Below are 23,429 nucleotides of genomic sequence, written 5' to 3' on the forward strand. Positions count from 1 at the left end.
ACATGAAGGCACTGCTTTGATCCAGCCTGGGCCTCTAAAGCATGTTCAGTTCAAAAGCAAATAAGCCACTTGTGTGTTCAGCCAAGTTACGCTAGACTAGCTTACCTCAGGCAGCTCAGGGAGAATGGGGTGCTTCTTTAGAGTAGAAATGAATGGAATATTGTATAGCCTAGAGAGCACATACTTAGATCTTTAACTGTTTCCCTCTGTTTTTCTTTATATTTTTTAAAGAAATGATTATATATATAGGACAATAAGTTCCCTATAAATGTGACTGTGGTTAACATGCATACAGTAGGGCCCCGCTTTATGGCATTCCGCTTTAAGGCGTTCTGCTGATGCGGCGGCTTTTGTTTTTAATTTAAAAGCTATTTTTTTCTCTTTTGCGACGTTTTCGCGTCATTTTCGTGCGACACAGCCCATTAAAGTCAATGGGGTTCCGCTTTACGGCAATTTCCACTTTACGGCAGGGGAACAGAACCCGCCGTATAAGCGGGGCCCTACTGTATAGGATGTATAGTAGAATCTATGCACACATACTCTAGAGCATGGCACACATTACCCTTTATTTTTAGGTGTGAACACTACCCTTTTTTAAGCTGTGAACACAAGATGTTTTACTTGTAAAATGCTTTGGATTTATACCTACAAATGTAATGTGTGATTGAGACAAGTACTACAGTAGGGCCCCGCTTATACGGCGGGTTCCGTTCCGGACCCCCGCCATAAAGCGGAAATCGCCATAAGGCAAAACCCCATTGACTTTAATGGGGCACATTGTGCAAAAATGCTGCAAAATGCCGCAAAAGCGGCTTTTAAAGAGGGGAGAATAGCCGCCGCATTAGCGGAACGCCGGTAAGCGGAGCACCGGTATGCGGGACCCTACTGTATACACATGTTTGTAAACCTGTAACATCACAAACATGCTGGAAGTCAGGATATATCATTTATTGTAACATTTTTAGATCTTAGTCTTCTGGTATCTTAAAGACTAAAAAAAAAAAAAAGGATATAAGCTTCCATGGACTACATAAAAATATTCAGAGCCTGTGAAGTTTCACAGCTATCAGCAAAACACAAACAAAAAACATTTTCCCAACCTTGATAAACAAAAAAAATATTCTGAACATGTGCAATTTCTCATTTTAAATTCTCTTTACTTACTGTTTTTGCTCAATTACTGCCTTGGGCCAGTCACCAACTTTCAGCCTAACCTACCTCACACGGCTGTGAAGATATAGAAGGAGGTATGAAACAGCTGGTATAGCACAGTGGGGAGGAGAGCCTGGCCGGGAGTCCAGAGTCTGTGAGTTCAAATCCCCACTCGTGTCTCCTGGGTGTAAAGGGCCAGCTAAAGATCACCCCACAGTGAGTGGCTCAGGGGTTATATGCCCTGCCAGCTGTGCAGCCATGGGCAAGCTGCATAGTCCCAAGGAGCCCAGTTGCCCCCCACCTGGCAGTTGGGGGCAAGGAAGGGGCTGGCTTGTGCTGCTGTGGCAAGCTGAGCAAGCCCTAGCCAGCTGGGGAGGACTAGCCTCAGAGGGAGGCAATGGTAAACCCCCTCTGAATACCCCTTACCATGAAAACCCTATTCATAGAGTCGCCATAAATCGGGATCGACTTGAAGGCAGTCCATTTCCATTTTTTTCATGAAACAGCTGCAAAAGGAGACTTATTGTTTGTATCAAAGGCATCAATTTTTGCTTCCTTTAACCAGAGTTGCATTTTTGTTCTCTAAAGGACCATGTTTTTCTGCCCCCTGTTGCAAATTAATATAACTCCAATGCAACATTTTCATATTTGGCATTTGTATTGTCAGGGAGATTAACACTGACCCATACTTATTCTGCTGTAGTATTTGCACAAAATAACCTCTGGGGAGTACCCAATCTCAAATGAACCCACCACAGGAAAGATGCATTCTGATTGCTAGGAAGAAAGGAAGGAAAATGGGAAATGAAAGGAATGAGGTCTTTAGCACTATGAAGATTCCAAGGACTAAAAAATGAGACAGAAGCCAGAAAGAAAATTGCAAACAGCACTCTTTAGGACCCTAGGGATTCCTATTGCCTAGTGTCCAAACAGCTTGCTCATCAGTCACAGGTCTGACTTCACTCACTGGTGAAAAACACTGAAAAGCAGGAATAGCCAAGTTGGTGTGTCATCTTACAGAAATCTCACATGCAGACATGTCTGCATGTTATATATCATATCTTCCTTTTCAGAAGCCCTATTCACTTTCTTTCTTTCATTCATTCTTTCTTTCTTTAAGTAAGAAAGCTCAGAGTCTAGGGCCCCTGCTGGCTGCAGGCTCAATAGATCAGTAGCCTCTGTACCTGCCTCTTGTTGTTCTGTATGTAGTCAATACAGAGCTTGGTGGACCAATGTCCTGATTCAGTATAAGACAGCTTCCTATGTTCCTAGTATTCTGATATTTATTTTTTTTTAAAAATCATATGCTGTTTCTGGTGGGAGCTGCTGACCTTCCCTGTAAATCTCAACAGGTTGAATGGCTGAAAAATGAAGAGGTGATTGATCCTGTTGAAGATCGAAATTTTTACATCACTATTGACCACAACCTCATCGTAAAGCAGGCGCGTCTCTCTGACACTGCCAATTACACTTGTGTCGCCAAAAACATTGTGGCCAGGAGGAAGAGCACAACTGCAGCTGTCATTGTCTATGGTAAGGGAGGTGGTTCTGCCTCAAGTTGATGAAACTGTAGCTTGAAATGTCTACCAAATCTAGTACAGAGGGTTGTACCGTATAGCCTATTTCTCGCCAGGCTTAGGACACGACAAGCTGAATATACACATGACCATGTGGCTGTCAGCTGAAATGTATCTCCCTCTCAAATACCTTCTTAGGCAAAGAGGGACATTTCTTTGTGTGTGTGTGTGTGTGATTTATATCTCACCTTTTTGCAAATGACTGAAGTTGGCAAACCAGTAGCATTTAAACAATTTGTTTAAAAACAACAACAATGGCAGCAGATAAAATCTGCAAATTAAACAAAGATAACAATAAAAACAGTTAAACTAGTGAGGCATTAAAACCTCACTAGTTTAAATGGGGCTAGTTATCCTGAAAAGCAATCAAATGTCATTAAAACACAAAGACAACAAAGTGGATACATCTCCAGTAGCTAATCGCTGAAGGTACCCAAACAATGGTTTTTACTTGATGAACAGGTTCATTTACATATCAAATGAACCAAACTGATTATCAGTTCTAGTAAAACAGTTTTCCTGGAGTATCCCTACATGGAAGGGGGTAAATAACAAAGTCTCACTCACTCACACACACTCACACACACTCACAGAGAGGGAGAGGGAGACGGAGACGGAGACGGAGAGGGAGAGAGAACAGGTAGACACAACTGGCAATTCCTGTTGCTGCAGTTATCATTTCCTCACACATGCCTCTGGGTTAGCAACTAAGGGGCCAGCTGGCACTCTCATTTCTCAGCCTAGTCTGCAACTATTTCAGTATGATGTTAGAGCCCATTTGCATGTTGCATTAGCCATGTCAAAGTTGTCAGAAAACCTCTAAATCATGAAGCCTCTCTATTCCATCACCATATAATTTCTGTCATCAGTTGGCTCTTAGCATGGAGACTTTCCCCACGATCCAGGCAATCCACTTGTTAAGCATCTCTATGTGTTATGTCCCCACACAGAAGCTTCCCAGTGCATTGCATGTGGCTGGAGTAATGTATAACTTGCCCTCTGTTGCCTATTAAAGTGCAAAAAGTATTGTGAGGATAAGACCAAGCTCTAATGATACCATAGATGATCCTTGTAGCTTTTATTACAATCAGTTTAATTACAAGAGAGATTATGCTTGAACCTTTATTTTGTAGGGAGGCCAGCAGTTTTGCTTAATTGCCAGTAATTGCCTCAGTGAAGTCACAATGAGGGCTTTTAATTCCACTTTCTGTGAGAAAATGTTTGAATAGAGCTGATTAGCAGTATTTGTGATACAAAGGAGGCTCAACAGACAAGCACTATGAAGTTCAGATGGAGAGTACAAAAGCATGCATGAACATAAGCAAGCTTCAGCACACATAATATATAATTATCCTTTCTAAACACAAAGAGCTTGGACTAGGTAGGTGGGAATGGGGAGTCTAAGTTGAAAACCTGATCAACCTCCCTTAGCCCCTTTTTGAATGTGCTTACACCACTATGGCAAAGACAATAAGTGAATTAAGGAAAAGTAAACCATCTAGTCCTACTCCTAACCCTATACCTAGCCCAACGGTAAGGGCTGTTGGGAGCTGTACTAAGCAACATCTAGAGCACTTCATGTTCAGCACCCTGGACCTATGGAATGCTACAAAGGAAGGGAGGCACCTGTACAGGAATGAGCAGAGCAAAGGTGCCCTATGTTATTTTTTGGTAAGAGAGCATGAGAATCGGTGTTGTTTTATTTATTAGTCATAATAGTAAATAAATTAGTAAATTCAGTATACCTTTGAAGACCAGTTGCTGAGGAACATGAGTGAGAGAGTGTGATTGTGCTCATGTCCTGCTTTTAGGCTTCTCAAAGGAATCTGGTTGTGAATAGAATGCTGGATTGGATAGCTCTTTGGTCTGATCCAGCAAAACACTTCTTATATTCTTATTTTTAATCAAAACACAGTGAGCTGAAGAAATTTGTTCCTTTGCAATGCTGCCCCTGAAGTCCCTAGCCAAGCTTGCTTCACATTCTGTTTCATTAGTAAGGCATAAAAACAGAATCAGTGGGAATATGTCTTTGCCCTATGTAGAACCCGTACTCACATTATGTTTACCACCTGGGGTTCTGCTGTTGAGAAATCTGAAGGCTCCCTAGGAGTTGCGAGGGGGATGGAAAATTAGCTTCTTAGGGAAGAGATAAGGGGAGATAAAGAACTGATGGGGAGAGGCAGTCAGCAGCTTGCATTCGTTTCCAGATTTCTCTGCCTCAGGGCAGGACAACCTTCAAAATTCTCAACAGGCTGTTGTCACATGGTGTGTGTATCACATTGCCTTACTCTTAGCAATGGTGTGCTTCATCTGAGCAGTCTTGAAGTCTCTTTATCTCTTGGAAGGGTGCCTGATGCTCCAGGGAAGTTTGGATAAGGATCCATTTTAGTGGAATGCCATAACATTGTTTAAAAGAAGAAGAAAAATTAACTTATTTTTTAAAAAATGTGAATTAAGGTTCACTTAGAAAAGGAAGTTTTGTCATTAAGGTTGGTACATCTACTAGGGCAGGGAGGGATACGCTATTCATTTGCATTTGTTGATCCGTTTAATTAGAGTTCTTAAATTATGTGCCATTGTCCCATATGTCAGCTGGGATGGAAATAAATATCAGTTGGATAGCCACCCTAATTGTAGTGCACTTAAAATGAGGAGTTTGGCAGTCTGTAGGAAACCAAAATTGCACAAAATGAAGAGTGAAAAGCGTAGGCTTACATGAAGTACTAGTTTGTTTGTATAGTGGATAACTATAGTGATTAAGCTCCAGCAATCACCATAATAGGTTTAATAAAGAGGCCAGTAGGAAAATTTAACCAATTACCCAACACAATGCATGAAACAGTGAAAGCATTAGGACTTCTGCACAATGTCAGTGTTCATTGAATTGTTTACCCTGCCTTTAAGCCATATCTGTTTATCTCTCTTCTCAGTCAATGGAGGATGGTCAACTTGGACTGAGTGGTCGGTATGCAACAGCCGTTGTGGAAAAGGATCTCAGAAGCGTACAAGGACCTGTACCAACCCTGCTCCGCTCAACGGAGGTGCCTTCTGTGAAGGCCAGAGCTTGCAGAAAATAGCTTGTACCACATTGTGTCCAGGTATGTCAAACATGACTTTGATGATTCATTTATGTATATTTGGTATCCATCTTGTTCTTCTAGAATCAAACATTTTGGTGATGAATGTTTCCTTGCTTCCCCCCTCTTCATTTTAGTGAGTAAATGCTTCATTGTGTTATATAAATGCACAGAATGGTGTGCAAACAGCAGGAGGTTTATTCCAGTGACTGCACAAAGTTTATTATCCATCTCAATTCTTTGTAATTTCCAATTTACAGAACATTGCAGAGCTCAAAAGCTTAAAAGACTTAAGCCTTAGTTCTGTTGAAATTTCTAGAAATAAACTGGAATTTAAGTATATAAAATGGTTCTGAGCCAAAACATATTAGTAAACTTAGTTAATGGGGGAAAACAAGGTTTGTGCAGTAAAGCTGAAAGCATTTTAAACACTTGGATGAAGGTTTTTCTATTTTACCCGGCAGGAGAAACAAGAGCATTCACCAGGGGAAATTTTTCTCTTATAGTTACATTTTGGTCACCTTTGAAAGACTTGCTGTCATTCTACTTGCTAGAGATTTGATATTTTAAATACTTGTGGATACATTTTAATGCATATTTTAGATTTTGAGGGGTTTTTTCTGTAAATTGCTTCAAGTTTTTTAAAATAATAATTAAATAATTTATTAATAAATAATGAAATAAATAAATAGAGATTGGTAAACTCACTGCTATGCATGCAGGATTGATATGGAAATAATCGGAGTTCTTTAAACAAAAACTCAGAAAGAACTTTGATAATTTTCTGAACCAATTCAAGGATCAGAAAATGGCCAATCCTCCCTATCCCTATCAGGCGCAAAACACCCTTCCCTTGGCCCAGCAGCAGGACGAGTAGCAGCAGCATATGGGGACACTGAGGGAGAGTCTGTCTTCCTCCCCATCTGTCACCATGGCAACCTGCTCCTTGGAAGTTGTAGTGACCAAAGCAATAACCCTTGGAATACTACAAAACTCAAGGGCCATCATAACTTTCTTCCTAGAGCGCTGCTATGTAGTGCTCTAGGGTGATGAAGAGGGAGGGGGCAAGTGACCAGCTTTCCCTCTTCCTGTGTGCATGACTTGCTTGTAGCACTACTGATGCTGTCAGAGTATATAAAAGTAATAGGGAGCATGTCTCGCAGGGAAAAGGAGCTGATAGACACAGTGATTTGGGGACGGAGAGCGTTGGCAAAGAGAGAAATTAGGAATTCTTCCTCAGCTCAGATTTTATTTCATACTAGAGAAGAATTCAAGCCTTGTTCAATTCACCTTTCCACTGAAGTGGATCTTTAAAAGTTATCAAGGTTTTTCTCTTTGGAAGAGCCTTACAAAAATTTCTAGTGCTCATTTCACATGTGGGGACCAAGGCACAGAGTGACTGCACTGAAGTCTAGTATAGACTTCCCCTACCCTTCTGTACCACTTCCGCAGTTAGTGTATTGCATCAGAGCCAGAGCACTCACTCCTTGCATCCTCTTATGCATTTTTTCAAATCATTCCATGACCTTGTCCCTTTGTACCTCTGCATACCACACTATTCTTGCTTCTGCCAAGAGTGAGGCATGAGGGAGGCAACTGTGGGAGAAGCAAGTAATGAATGCTACAGACAGAGGCACAGAAGAGCTTGGGGAGGGTGTGCCCTGGCTGTCATATAATACCAAGGATAGGGTGGGAGGGAAGATAGTTTATAAACTGCAATGGACTTGGTTTATGCCCTGTTCTTGGCAGGTGGAATGAGTAATATTAGAAAACTCTTGAAACTTTGGATCTAGGGAACCCTGAAAAATCAGGGAATGTCTCCTGATCCCAGTATCACAATCATAGAGCATTATCCAAACTCACAGAAGAAAACAGAGAAGTTAGCATCACTTCTGCATCAGTGGTCATGTTTGCTAGACAAAACTTGTGTGTTTGGATGCCAATTTAAGTAAACATTATAGTGCACCAAGTCAGGATTTTAAATCTAATGTGCTAATCGAGTGATGCAAGCTCTAATGAAGGTGTTGGCCTTGCAGTTTGCTGTAAGACTGCTTCTTCTCATGCTACAAGCACTTGTTAAAGTAGAAAAGTCATTACTCAAGATGGTTGGGCTTAGCCTTAACATGAAAATTTGTGACTTCAGCAGAACCACTGGTCATTTCCAGATGACCTTTTTATTGAGTATTCATCCTGATGTGTTTGCACAAAGTTTGTGGGGAGGTTTATGCAATGTTGGCTATTTATTGAGCACTCTTTATTATTTGTTTGTAGGGAGGATAAAAGCCCTGTAACCAGCCTTCCTTGTTCAGTGGGCAGCCACACTTCTACATTGGGCATTGGGAGGGGGGAGACGTATAGCGCCATCCAATCCCTCCCTCAGTGGTGGAGAGGATGTGAGGGCCAGGTGAAGGGAAAGGGAAAGGCAGTGGCCTTCCCTGTCACTCCTCGTTCATCTAGAGAACGTTTAATCTGTTGAATTGTCTCACCGTTTTTGAGAGATCTCCAGGAACACCAGATTCATAAGCTTGACTTTGCCTACAGCTACAGTCCCCTTTCACCTTGTGGTCTGTCCCTGTGTTCTGATTCTTCATTAAGAATTCGCTGAGCACTTCCAGCATAAGATCTTATGCATTCGTCGGGACCTAGACTCTCATTTTATAGCAGATAATCCTAGTGAGGTGTCTGGAGCACAGTCTTATCACGTTTTGTTGGATGAGTTTCAGTCGGTTCAGTTCGAGGACGTGGACAAGGTGCTTGGACAGGTACGTGCAACCACTTCGGTACTGGATCCTTGCCCCTCCTGGCTTATAAAAACAGGTAAGGAGGGAACAGTTGGCTGGGCCAGGGAAGTGATAAATGCCTCCTTACGAGAGGGAGTGGTCCCTGGCTGTCTGAAGGAGGCAGCAGTGAGACCACTCCTGAAAAAGTCTTCCCTGGACCCAGAGAATTTCAGCAGCTACAGACCAGTGGCAAATGTTCCATTTTTGGGCAAGATCTTGGAACGAGTGGTTGCTGACCAGCTCCAGGTGCTATTGGATGAAACCGATTATCTAGATCCATTTCAATCGGGTTTCAGGCCCGGTTTTGGCACTGAGACGGCCTTGGTCGCCCTGTTTGATGATCTATGTCGGGAGAGAGACAGAGGGAGTGTAACTCTGTTGATTCTCCTTGATCTCTCAGCGGCTTTTGATACCATCGACCATGGTATCCTTCTGGAGAGGCTTGCGGAGTTGGGAGTTGGAGGCACTGCGTGGCAGTGGTTCCACTCCTACTTGGCGGGCCGTCTCCAGAAGATAGTGCTTGGGGAACACTGCTCGACGCCGTGGGTACTCCAATGTGGGGTCCCGCAGGGTTCGGTCTTGTCTCCCATGCTTTTCAACATCTATATGAAGCCGTTGGGTGCGATCATCAGGAGTTTTGGAGTGCGTTGTCACCAGTACACTGATGACACGCAACTCTACTTCTCCTTTTCATCTTCTTCAGGTGAGGCGGTCGATGTGCTAAACCGTTGCCTGGACGCGACAATGGATTGGATGAGAACTAACAAACTGAGACTCAATCCTGATAAGACTGAGATGCTGTTGGTGGATGGATTTTCCAATCTAGTGGTGGATACATATCCTGTCCTGGATGGGGTTACACTCCCCCAGAAGGAACAGGTTCGTAGTCTGGGAGTCGTTCTAGACTCTTCCCTGTCACTCGAGGCTCATGTAGCCGCGGTGGCACGGAATGCGTTCTACCAACTTCGATTGGTAGCCCAGATACGTCCCTACCTGAGTAGGGAGGACCTTACATCAGTAGTACATGCTCTGGTAACCTCACGTTTGGATTACTGTAATGCACTCTACGTAGGGCTACCTCTGAAGACGGTTCGGAAGCTACAGCTGGTGCAAAATGCGGCGGCCAGACTGCTAACAAGAACGAAGCGGTCTGACCATATAACACCTGTCTTGGCCCGCTTGCACTGGCTCCCAATATGCTTCCGGGCCAAATTCAAAGTGTTGGTACTAACCTATAAAGCCTTATACGGCGTGGGACCTCGATATCTGTCGGAACGCCTCTCCCGCTATGAACCGGCTCGTACACTACGGTCTGCTACGAAGGCCCTCCTCCGGGTTCCGACTCATAGGGAGGCCCGGAGGGTGGTGACAAGATCAAGGGCCTTCTCAGTGGTGGCCCCCGAACTGTGTAATAGTCTCCCTGAGGAGGTCTGCCTGGCGCCGACACTGTCATCCTTTCGGCGCCAGGTTAAAACCTTCCTTTTTTGCCAGGCATTTTAATTTTAATTTTAATTTTTGTTAATGTACTGTAATGTCTGAAACTTGATTCTGAGCCTTTGCTGTTTTAGACTGTGATATTTGATTTTAGACTGTGATGGTTTTTTTTGTACCATATTGTATTTTATTGTATCTATGTTCACCGCCCAGAGAGCTATTGCTAGTCGGGCGGTATATAAGTTTTAAAAATAAGTAAATAAATAAATAACTGAACTACTTTGGTAAAGACAGTGAGCTCCTGAGCTTGGCTTTGATGCTGCATTAGGTATCTCAGTTTTAGATTCCACCTGAGAAAAAAACTTGTCCGTACAGTTTAGGGAAGGGCAGAGAGAAAAGAAATATTATAAAATGTGTTTGTTAACTCTTCCTTGATAGTCCCTCTTCTAGTATTGTTCCTGGCACTGAGATTTTCCTTCCTCTGGACAATCAAGAGAAAACTTTTTAAGGGGCTGCTACATGAAAGATGAACTAAGCAATTGGAAACTGATTGAGGAAAGCAATTGGATTTTTTTTACTGGTTGCTGGTTTGATTTTGTTTCTTCCAGAAACCCTGAAAAGGCCGCATCCTGAGCTGCACATATTGGGAAAATCAAAAATTAGGCCTCAGTTACAACCCAGTTGTCCAGCCAGCCAGCTAGCTAACTATAGTGTACACAGCAATATTTCTATTTCTCTAGTACTGTTTTCATCCTTTGTCATCATGTAATCAAGAAAAAGAAGAAATAATAGCCACTTTGATTGTGAATACAGTGAGTGCTTTAAAAAAGTAAAGAGTAGCCATTTTTTCAGTTCACTTTAAGTTATCTCTTTACTTTACCCTTAGCAGTAAGCACCCAATCCTGCTCTACTCATCGTAATAACTGCAGAATAAACAAACTCTTAATTCTTACTGCAGGCAAACATACTTCTTTATTGTTGGCTGGGTAGATAGCACAACTAAAAACTGAAAAGCAGAGCAAAGGAAAGTCCAGAGAGTGGAGTCTAACTTAGTTTATTCTAATATTTAAGTCTTCAAGGGTTATATAGGCTGTTTTTTTCAGGATCATTTAAGTAATTATAGGGTGATTGTGATCATGAACAATCCACTCTCGGTCAGGGAAAGTTTTGAGTCAGCAGACTTTTGGGGGCCTTTTCAGATGAGGCTTTTGTTATGCACTTGCTCTGCCATGTTCACTGAATTTTTCAGAGGGACCTATTCTTCAATTGCTCCTGTCCTTAAAACAAGCTGTTATTCTTTAAATGGAGGTTGTCATGGTCTGTCATGTCACAAATTATAAAGAAGACAATTTCCCCCCAAAATCCTAGAAGGGGTGAAGCACAGTTTTGGGGGGAGGGGGCAGTGCCCCATTTGTTCTCCCCCCCCCTCCCGGCTACAGGTCTGTGGATTTTCTCTTCACCTATACAGCAGAAAGTTCAAGTTTTTCTTTGGAAGTAGGTTTGTTGCACAAGAGCACAAAGCCATTTTAATTGCTTTTGATACAACCTGAATTTGCTGGTATGCACTGAATCCCACCCACAAAATAATGACAGTCTGGAAGCGCACCCTGACTCAGAAATCCAAGGACTCCAAGGATCACGGTGCTAGCAATCTGATACAAAGGGCTTCATCTGAACATAGACTGGCAGCTCTCTGAATGGAATTTTTTGTCCTGGGTGATATGAATCAGTGTCAAAATCCTCCTAAATCTTCATTACAGCATTACACCCCAACAGTCTAGGCTGTTCCTTAAACAAACCAGGCAAATGGTCCAGAAACAGACTGAAAATGAAATGAGTCCCTTTATACTTGGTAGTATTTTCTGACTAAAGTAGATATTCTTGAATCTATATGATTTATATTTTCAACAGAATATTGAATTTCTCGTGGACAGCAAATTCCCGTTTGTTTTTAGAAAGACTTTGAAAACATATCTATATTTGCATCTGTTTTTCTTGCTCCCCTCCCCGTAAAAAATATTTTTATATTTTGCCATTTTCTTGGAACAGTGGATGGAAGGTGGACATCATGGAGTAAATGGTCTACATGTGGAACAGAGTGTACCCACTGGCGTAGGAGGGAATGCACGGCCCCAGCACCAAAGAATGGTGGCAAAGACTGTGAAGGTCTCGTCTTACAGTCCAAGAACTGTACAGATGGGCTGTGTATGCAGAGTAAGTAGAAGTATATTAATACTGATGCATTGACATCGTGATTTGGGCGGGGGTGTGTGAACCAGCATTCTCATGCTATTTTTGAAAAGGACTCCTATAAGCATGAACAGGGTGGTTCACGACAGATGCTGTTGGAGATCACTGATTCATAGGCTCACCATAAGTCGTAGTCGACTTGAAGGTACATAACAACAACAAGCATGTACTAGAGTAGATTCAAAGGGAATTCTTTACTTTATGGCACCACATGGGTGGGTGGGAAAACCCACAACCCTAACTTTAAAACATTTGGCACAGGTTTCAGAAACAAGACTTTGTTTGTGCTCTGTTAAACTATTTGGTAAGTGTTTGGACTAAAGTTTCCTATGTATGCAAGGCAATGCTTCCTTCAGAAAATGTACAAAATTGCATGGTTTTTTTACATCAAGCCCTTCATTTTGGATTGTGTTACCTATACTGATTGTCCTCACCCCTGAATTCCTTCATCTTCAGATTTGGCCTTGCAAGTATCAGCATGAGAACTGGAAAAGTTCCTGTGTGTCTTGTAGGTCTTGGGTGCAACTGGAACCTGAAAAATCTTAGCCTTCCAGCATTGTCTGGGCTAAGGAAGGTACTAAGCCTCATTGGATAAGGCCTCTGTGGGATATGAATCTGGTCTTACTTGTGGATTTTTTAAATGTTTTTTTAAGGAAAGATTGTGGTCATGGTGCTATATTCCTTTTCCTAAACATTTGTTTCCAGAAAAATCAGTTTAGGCGATAATCCTAATCATATAGCCCCACTGAACACAATGATAATTTTTTCCAAGTAGGAACATAGGAAGCTGCCTTATACTGAGTCAGACTGCTGATCCACCTAGCACTGACTGGCAGCAGCTGTCCAGGGATTCAGGCAAGGGATATTCTCAGCCCTACCTGGAGATGCCAGGGATTGAGACTTTCTGCGTGCAAAGCAGATGGTCTGCAGCTGAGTGTGGACCTCCCAAAGTCAATGTGCACAGGATTGCACTGATTGGCACAAATAGGAGTCAAAAGCTTTTGAATATGCTTCTAAATAAACATGCATAAGAAGTGTACTATTGATAGTTTTCAGAGCCTTGGCAGTGGTTTTTATGATGTTTTAAAGTGTTTTAGTGCTTTGTTTGCCGCCCTGGGCTCCTGCTGGGAGGAAGGGCGGGATACAAATTAAATAAATAAATATAACAGAGTGATCATTGCCTATGAGCAAACTCATTAATTTTTTCTGCCCTACTATAATCTCTGTTCAAATAGATTGTGAAAGCTTTTGAATCATTGGCAAGACAAGATGATGCTTTGCCCTTTCCTCCCTTTTTGGTTCAACCAAAATTTTTTCATGATACTTACCTCAAAATATTCTTCTGTTTTTGTCAGCCATCTTGCAAAGTAGTCTCCAATTCATCAGTCTCTGTTGTCAGAGGTGAAAAGCTAATTACTTTAGAAAGAAGCATAGCTTTGTAATTCTGGGTAGAAAAAAAAATCTGTTCTGAAGTTAACTCCCTGACAGTATGTCTTGGAGATAGAAAGGGTAATGTACATAAAACTCCACGGGTGTGAATGAGCCATTATGATAAATTAGCAAGAAAAGCTATCGCCTTCATTTCCAGCAGAGATTTACTGCCAGATTATATTTAGACAGGTGTGTGGCATCTTTGTGTGCATGCATAAGCAGAGTTATTGAAGCAGATTTTTTTTTGGTGGGGGGGAGTTGTTATGGGACTGAAGAATAAGAGCCCTGTGGGTAAACCATTATTATGCAGATAGTATATTGCTTTTTATTTGCAAAAGTCACTGCTGAGTTTAAAACCTTCACCCTCCCCAGGAAAATACATGAAGTTAATATGAGTGCTTCTCTGCTGTGTGTGTGTAATATTAATATATATACTGCACCAAAGAAATAGCGATAGAAAAATAAAGTTGCATGTTGACCTTCTTAACTTCTGTTTAATAGTGTCTTTATACCTGAGGGTGCATATGCTTTTAAAACTTATAATCTTGTTCTATGATCCATTCCTGCTTAAAAGATTGATTTGTCACACTTTATAGCTCTGGGCCTGTTATATTGCCTTTTCCCCCTCCCTCTCTTTCAGCATGTGTAAATCCATTTCAATTCCTTCTGGTTTTACTCCTACTCTTCTGGATGATGATATAGCTCAAGCTGATGTGGGAAGGGAACAAGGGATCTTCTCAGTCCCAGAATACAATGCCATTCAGTGGTATTATAGGTCTTAGTCACAACTGAGTTGAAGTTACAATTCAAGTTGGCTGGTTTGCACATAATACTAAAGCAGCTTTCCCCAACCTGATCCCCTTCCAGTGTTTCGGTCTACAATTCTCATTTGCCCCAGCCAGCATGGCCAATGATCAGTGATGATGGGATTTGTACTCCAAAACATCTGGAGTACACCAGGTTGGGGGAGACTGTGCTAAACAATGGTTTAGTGCCACACTCATAACCTAGAACAAACCTGACCAATCTGCTCCTCGCCTACTTCCTTGCATGCTCACCACTCCTTCCACAAAGCAGTTGAGAGAAGGATTTTGCAATATTTAGAAATTGGCCTCATTCACATGTCATGCCAAGCCAAGTGTGGAGAGCCTTTTACCTTCCAGATGTTGCTGAACTACAAATCCCATCAGTTCCAGCAACCAAGGCCAATGTCCAGGGATGATGGGAGTTATAATTCGGCAACATCTGGAGGGCCACAGGTTCCCCATCACTACAGTTAATGTTAACATAGTTAACATAGTTTAAAACAAGCTATGTTCATTTCTAAACAAGCCAACATCAAACTGTGGTTTATGAAGCTACTGTATTTAACTAATCAGAATTTGTTATAAACCACAATCTCTAGTTCATATGTAACACTAAACCAAGATTCTTTGAAAGTGAAACTAAACTCTGCAAAAGTTCTCCTCCAAGCTGCACAGGAGGAGGAAAGGGGATGGAAACATGCTGTAGTGACTGGTACTCATTGGGACTGGTAGGGTGGAAAGCAGGGAGATTAGCCTAGTGGAGCCAGACTCAATGACATGCAGAGGCCACTAATTCTAGTTTTGCCCTCCTCCTCCTCCCAGCTGCGTTCTACAAGGGGCAAGACAGGTGGGGGATGGCTAGGAGCAGTCTCAGCTTAGTGTGGCTATGCCCCATTTGCCCTAATGGACCAGCCTTTGCTGGGAGCATGAGAGCCCAAACCTTTATTCAGACTCATTCAAGATAATGCACATAGCATTAAATCATGGTTTACATTTTGTGCAGACTACGTGCAGATATGAAGACCTCTGAAAATATTCTTGCTAGGAAAAGCAGCACCTATTTTATCTATACCTGTTTGCACTTCTTAATGTTAAAAGTCTTCTGTCAGAACAGAACATAGTAACCCTAACTAGACTTTGCTTGAGCAGGAATTCCAGATTTGCCAGCAGAGAGCATAAATAGCCAAATAACTTGTATTTGACACCTTGACTGAGTTTGATTGTTCCTAGTCTGAGCAAATGGAATATTTGTTCCTGCTCAGTTCTTTGTCTTTGCCTGCCTCATTCCTGGTTTGGTCAAATTCACAGCCTAACAAATATTCTGGTGGGAGAAAAGAAAGAGAAATTGCATCCTGGCCCAGAAATCTTACCAGAAACCCTGAATCATACATGCATACCCATTTAACCAGGCTTAGACTCCATATCCTTGCACTTCGGGAAATTGTAGTTTTGTGAGGGTGTTCATAAAATATCACCAGAGTTTCTTTTGAGGGAAACCATTACAATGTGTTGTCTACATCCATTAGGGTCATGTGATACGAGGGACCCTTTTGGTCATCTAGACAAAATCTTTGGTGCAGTTTCGAAAGCCCTGGGTTCAGATTCTTGCTTAGCTACAAACTAGATGAATAATGTTGGGCCAAGTCATTGAGTGTACTTGTGGAGCAGGAAAGCATGGGGAATGGAAGATCTTAGCCAGCTTGAATGTACGAGTGACAGAATACATAAACAAGCAGTTCATCCTTCTCTCATACTCAGCCAAGGGGAGGTAGGTGTATACATAAATACAGATATCCTGGAAAACATTGCTTTGCATTTACAAGCCTTTTCTCTTCCATTCCATTATTCACTATAGTAACATCACTCAGGCAAATCAATAAGCTCTTTCATACACCTAGCCCTACTCCTGTGTAAAGAAGCAGTCAGAACTGGTATCGATTTCTTTGCGGATAAAAACTGTGGAGCCTTCCCTGAGTCTCCCTCCCCCGTCCCTCATAATTATAGTATTTTTCACCCAAAGCTGTAGTTTCTGCTTACTGCTAACTGTGGTATTTCTGCTGCAACTTGGCTGTCACATTTATTCAGACTAATGATCTTGCCAGTACACACACTCTCTTATTCTGTAGTTATTATTTTCCCCCTAACATGAAAGGATGAATAGTCATTAAGTCAGCGTGCCTTCAGAGAGGGAGAGGGAGGGAGAGAGGGAGCAAGACTGAACTGAAAAAAACGTAACTGTAGTGAAAATTTAGAACTGCTATTATTAGAGAATGCCTCCTAAGTACACAACCTGTTTTAGCTGGAGTCCTTATAATAATTGTTGCAATGACTATAATTAGTAATCTGCAACTGTCTAAGTTGTAAGGCACATTAAAAATCTGGCCAGCTGCCATCTAGAAGGGTTCATTTATTTACCTCTACATGTGCCATAATTTTATGTGTGATATCAACCCCAACAGTTAAGAAAACCCATTGTAGCAGGGCTATGTAGAAAGACACCCCTTTTAAAGTTCATAAAATGAGAACTGTTGGGCTAACCATGTCTAGAGTCTGAATAAACAAAGTAATTAAGCACTGGTTTCACCCCATCAACATGTTGTGGAAGAAACTATGGACCTGGGTCAAGGCCCTATTGCTGGAGCACTGTGGTTACTTATAGGAAAGACAATTGTCACATATAAACCTGTAACTGATTCATAAACTGGAAATTTAGAACAAGGCTGGAATCTTAAGCTTTCTTTCTTCTATGTTAACTACATCAAACTTTACATTGTGTGTATATACCAGCCTTATTCAGTCATTCCATGTCTGTGCACAATAACAATTGCATGAGGCAGAGAGGGAGCATGCTGCCAAACTCCACCCCTTTCTAGGGCTGTAGAGAGACACAAGTGTCAACACTCCCAAACCCTATTCAGCGTGAAAGCAATGCTTCCTGTCCTAACTCTGAACTGGTTTAGTGATGTTGTCATGTAGCTAAATCTGATTTGGCTTCATAAGATCGCTGCATAATAATTCTGCTAAATATTATCTGATTAGCTAGGATAATTGGTTGTAGTATGCTATGAGTAGAAAAAAGGAAACTTGGGAGGAGTAATATCTCCCAAGAGATCAGTTCATACTATCAAGTATTTTATCACCCTCAAAGGAGGGTTAAAAAAGGTTGATGGCATATTTGATTTTTTTTTATTGTCTTGGATCTGTAGCTTTTGTTTTTCACTGCAGTCTTCTGTTGAACTGCAGTCTTCTGTTGAAATTATCATCTGTCCTTCGTGGTTTTCTGTTCTTTTCCCTCTCACTCCGATTCTTATGCATTTAAGTTGTTCAGCGTAAGGAACAACCACTGCTTCTTTTTACTAAGTACTTTTACAGTATAAACTAATTGTAGAATCGTGCTTTTAACTTCCCACATTTTAACCTCCCACATTTTGAGCATAAGGGTAGTCTTCTCATGTAGCATGCTCACATGATGTGGGCTCATACAGTTGTAAACATTAAACTGGATGTAGTTATCCATGTAACTTTTTCGAGGGTGGATCTGTGAGCAGGTTTACCGAATTCTTGTCAGGTCCTTTTAGAGTTATGGGGACCAATTTTGACATAGTAGTCTTACGTGTTGCTTGCTTGCTTGTTCTAGCCATTTATGTACCACATAATCACCAAAGTTTCTAAATGATGTACATAACACTTTACCCCCCCCAAAAAAGTGGTTAAAATCAATTAAAATTAATCATAAAAACAGGGGGCTTTTATTCACAAGGTTACTTCAGCAAATGTTCTCTCATGAGTGGCAACATTATGCTAGGTCTACACGGCCTAGGGCCCAAATATCATCTTATAGTATATTTCCATACTTCATAGTAGTGCGCCCACCATTGTGCAGCCAAAATGGTAGCACCCACACATATGGGAAGGAAACCTTGGCTGCCATCTTGATTGATGGCAAATCTGCACGCCGCAAAAAACAACAGAAAGGTAGGTAAAGTGGGGGGATAGTGGGGGGATGACGGTCCGCAGATGCTTCGGCGGATCGCGGAAGGAGAGCAGAGGGCCCCCTGTAGCTCCACAGGCCCTCAGGCCAGTGCCCCACCTGGCCGCCCTTTAGAACCAAAAATGGAGACTGACAGGTGGAAAAAAATAACTGGATGGGACAGGGTATGAAATGGAGTGGCTACAAAGAGAGGAGAGGAAAGGAGGAAGACACACACATAGAGAGCCATCTTCATTCAACTTTTTCTATTCATGTTGCTAAGCTATTTTTAAAGGACACCAGGACAGAATAGAAAGCTGCCAATAGAAACAATTTGAGAAGTCCTAGATTTTAATGTAGCTAGGTTTAGGCACAAATATGTCCAGCCCATCCTCTCCAGAAAACTGCCAAAAGGTTGCAGCAACGAGAAAAGCTATTTCTCTTTCTAACTTGTTTCTTATTTAGTGTGAAATCTTTCTGTGTGTTTGTGTGGTGGTGCTGGTGGTAGGATTCCTGCTAATTAAAATTCTATAGCAAATACAGTTCATTCTCCATACTGCAGATTGGTAGGAGTTGTTAATGTTATCATGGTCCTGCAGTGTAGTTCACAAGGCAGATTCTGAGTGGTTTACAACAACCTTTTTGTATTGTTCCCCTATTGGACATTGAGAGTTGGGCTGAAGCTGAGAGAGTACAGCACACCTGTAAAGTTATGTATAGCTTTTGTCCCCACATTGGTTGACCTGAGAGAATACCATACGAAAACCTTACAGTGTCATTCACTGTGAGATCCGAGTTGTAGGTTAGAGGAATAGCTTATAGCAGCCCGGCAATATAGCCCACAGCTAATATTGTACATCAGAGCTGAGGCTAGTTTTGGTACCCAGTCAAAAATACCTCTCAGGATGCATGTAATAAAACTATTGCTTCAGTCTTCCTCCCAGGCCAAACAAACACTCAGTTGCATGAACAAATCTCATGCTTCATTGACTTACATGAAGACTGAAGACTGGTTGCACTATGAAATGTTCAAATACTTTTTAAAATGCACTCAAGTAAGAGAAGGAACTCTTGTCTTTAATGCTTTTTTTTCAGTTGTCTCATCCATAAGCTGAGGTATAGGCTAAAGTCTGAGCTATGCATTTAGTCACACCGCTTCATGGGCTGCTGTCTTACATATTCCATATTTCTGGAGGCTTACATCTGCACATTGACCTGCAAGCTGTTTCTTGAGGGGAAAGAAAGATTAACATCTCTGCCTTTGTGTTGTAGCAGTGTTATAATGTGGCAACACACATACTCCAGACAAGCCCTGCATAATTAGCAGGCCCTGTTAGACTTTTGTTATGCAATATGTGTTCAGGTTTTCCTTGTGCTTTTTAAAAAAGCTATAATGGACTGTGGATCATGATATAGTGATGAGAACCTATCAAACTCTTGAGCAAATTAGCTTGCAGTGAGAAAAAAAGAAGATTTTTACTGTTTTGCTATTTTTTAAAAAATGAAAGAAAAAAGGGTTCTTGAAAGATCATCATTCTTGAGTGTGTGCAAAGGAATTAAATGAGCCTTTGAACTAAAATGGAATAGACACTGTGAATGTATACCTATCTGCATAATAGCATTCCCAACCACCCAGATGTAAAGCACATGTACACAGGCTTTCTGCACTTGATTTGGCACTCAAACACTAAATTGTACGTAGGAAAGCTTTCATGCAAACAAAAATAAATGGGGGAAACATATTTCTGCGCTAATATATCTGCCTTGTTTGTGTGGGCTACCTTACTAGTGTGGATCTGCAATTCACCCCTACTCCCTTTGTAGCATTTACAAATGTGTGATTGGTAGGGGTTGAGTCAGGGCTTTTGGACATAGGTTAAATATAGGAAGCTATTAGACATAGAAATTGTATCATTGGTCCATCTAACTAAGGGATGGGGAACTGGCAGACCAGATCTGTATCTGCCCTATCTCTTGTGGGCCAAATTTGACAGGTGAGTGGGGCAGCCCACCTGTCAGTCACCTGATAAAAAAATGATGCCCAATGATCAGCCTCTTGTGCCTTCAGAGAGGCTTGCTCCAGGAGCAGGAAACGGTTTCCTTTGAAACTGCTGCTAAAGCTGGATTTTTTCCCTGTCATTTTAGCAGTGGTTTCAATGCAACCCTTTTTCTTCTCCTGGAGCCAGGCGTGCTCCCACTGTGCATATGCTGATGGGCAGTGGAAGCATGGAAGTTCCAGCCAAGGAACAATTGTTCTTTTGAAGCCATGTTGGTACCTGTCCCACACCTGACATCACATATGGCGTGAGGTGTGGGGAAGGGGGAGTGTGGTTTCTCAGGAAAGGCCTGGTGGGCCAAATTGGGGGCCCTAATTTTGCTCAGTGCTACCTACACAGAGTGGCAGTGGTTCTCCTGGATTTTAGACAGGATTCCTTCCCAGCTCTACCTTGAGATGCCCGGGATCGAGTCTGAGACCTTTTGCATGCAGAGCCAATGCTCTACCACTGAGCCACTTTATATGGCTTTTAGGGATCAGATGCACTGAATGAAAGAGAGCTTATCTGTAGGTCTGTGTCTTTTGGCTAGGATTAATGACTGTGGGGTTGCCATGTTTGCCTACCTTTCTGGATAATAACTGTCAACAAGTTTCTTAGACGAGCTTGGAGGCTCTTTGACAGTTTTAGGAAAAAACTGAAAACTTTATGCATCTTGGTGGTACAGTCGCTGCTGAGAACCCAAAGGACATGTAACTGCATATTATAAGCTGCTTACATTAAAATGTAAATTAAAATTTTCTACTGGCCCAACGCATGTGTCGGGACACACTCTTGATTTGATCTTCGCCACTGGTCATGGAGATGGTGATCTGGAGGTGGGATGTTTTTCATCTACCCCATTGTCATGGACAGATCACCTCTTGTTGAGATTTAGACTTACAGTAGCTCTTCCCCTCTGCAAAGGTGGAGGACCTATTAGGTTGGTCTGCTCCCGGAGTCTGATGGATCCTCTTGGTTTCCAGAGGGCCCTGGGAGATTTTCCGGCTGATAAGACTGGTGCTCCTGTCGAGGCCCTGGTCGCACTGTGAAATACGGAGATGACTCGGGCTATTGACACGATCGCTCCTGCGCGCCCCCTCCAATGTAGAGCTCATACAGCTCCGTGGTATACCCCGGAGCTGAGAGTGATGAAACAAGAGAGGAGGAGGCTGGAGTGCAGATGGAGGCGAACTCCTAACGAATGTAACCATGCTTTGGTAAGTGCCACCAATAAGTTGTATATGAAAGCGGTAAGGACAGCAAAAAAACATTATTTCGCTGCCTCTATTAGGTCATCCTTATGCCGCCCAGCGGAGCTTTTTAAAGTTGTGCAGGGGCTTTTATACTCTGGCCCTCACGATATTATAGAAACATCTGAAGCCCGCTGCAACGAAATTGCTGGACACTTTCAAAATAAGATTGCTTGCATCCATAGGGACTTAGACTCCAACGTTGTGACAGATGAATCCAGTGAAGTGTCCGGAGCACGGCCTTGTCCTCTATTATTGGATGAGTTTCAGTTGGTGCAGCTCGAGGAAGTGGACGAGGTGCTTGGAATGGTCCGGGCAACCACGTCTGTTCTGGATCCTTGCCCATCTTGGCTAGTGAAAGCTAGCAGGGCTGGAACCACCGGCTGGGCCAAGGAAGTGGTTAATGCCTCCTTGAGAGAGGGAGTAGTCCCTAGTAGCCTCAAGGAGGCAATAGTGAGACCTCTTTTAAAGAAACCTTCCCTGGACCCAGATAATTTGAACAACTACAGACCGGTGGCGAATATCCCCTTTTTGGGCAAGGTTTTGGAGCGGGTGGTTGCTAACCAGCTCCAGGTGCTCTTGGATGAAACCGATCATCTGGATCCGTTTCAATCCGGTTTTAGGCCCGGTTTCGGCACTGAAACAGCCTTGGTCGCCCTGTATGATGACCTTTGTCGGGAGAGGGACAGGGGGAGTGTGACTTTGTTGATTCTCCTTGATCTCTCAGCGGCGTTTGATACCATTGACCATGGTATCCTTCTGGGGAGACTCACGGAGTTGGGAGTTGGGGGTACTGCTTGGCAGTGGTTCCACTCCTACTTCGCGGATCATCGCCAGAAGGTAGTGCTTGGGGAACATTACTCGACACCCTGGACTCTCCATTGTGGAGTCCCTCAGGGGTCGGTTTTGTCCCCCATGCTTTTTAACATCTACATGAAGCCGCTGGGTGCGGTCATCAGGAGTTTTGGAGTGCGTTGTCATCAGTATGCTGATGACACACAACTCTATTTCTCCTTTTCATCTTCTTCAGGTGAGTCTGTTGATGTGCTGAACCGTTGCCTGACCGCGATAATGGACTGGATGAGAGCTAATAAACTGAGACTCAATCCAGACAAGACTGAGACACTGTTGGTGAACGCCTTCCCCGCTTAGATGGTGGATGTGCATCCTGTTCTGGATGGAGTTACACTCCCCCTGAAAGAACAGGTCTGTAGTTTGGGGGTCGTTTTTGATCCTTCCTTGTCTCTTGAGGCTCAAGTGGCCTCGGTGGCACGGAACGCGTTTTACCATCTCCGTATGGTAGCCCAACTACGCCCCTATCTGGATGGCGATGACCTCGCCTCAGTTGTTCATGCTCTGGTAACTTCTAGGCTGGATTACTGTAATGCGCTCTACATAGGGCTGCCCTTGAAGACAGTTCGGAAGCTTCAGCTAGTGCAGAATGCGGCAGCTAGACTATTGACGAGGACCAGTCGGTCTTCGCACATAACTCCTGTTCTGGCTCGCCTGCACTGGCTACCTATTTGCTTCCAGGCGAGATTCAAGGTGCTGGTTATGACCTATAAAGCCTTACATGGTGTGGGACCGCAATACCTGGTGAAACGCCTCTCCCGCTATGAACCTACCCGCTCACTTCGTTCAGCATCTAAGGCCCTCCTCCGGGTAC

General features: G+C 42.7%; 1 protein-coding gene across 2 annotated transcripts in view; it reads left to right on the plus strand.

Annotated features, from left to right (window-relative positions):
* UNC5C (unc-5 netrin receptor C) overlaps positions 1-23,429 on the plus strand; it is a 526,682-nt gene that overhangs the window by 420,811 nt on the left and 82,442 nt on the right. For both annotated transcript variants that reach the window (XM_061582981.1, XM_061582982.1), the window contains exons 5-7: positions 2,505-2,685; positions 5,660-5,827; positions 12,070-12,234. In XM_061582981.1, the coding sequence (XP_061438965.1) occupies positions 2,505-2,685; positions 5,660-5,827; positions 12,070-12,234 (514 nt within the window). The remainder of the gene's footprint in view (positions 1-2,504; positions 2,686-5,659; positions 5,828-12,069; positions 12,235-23,429) is intronic.

Source organism: Rhineura floridana, chromosome 9 (assembly GCF_030035675.1).
Source record: "Rhineura floridana isolate rRhiFlo1 chromosome 9, rRhiFlo1.hap2, whole genome shotgun sequence".
Lineage (NCBI taxonomy): Eukaryota > Metazoa > Chordata > Lepidosauria > Squamata > Rhineuridae > Rhineura > Rhineura floridana.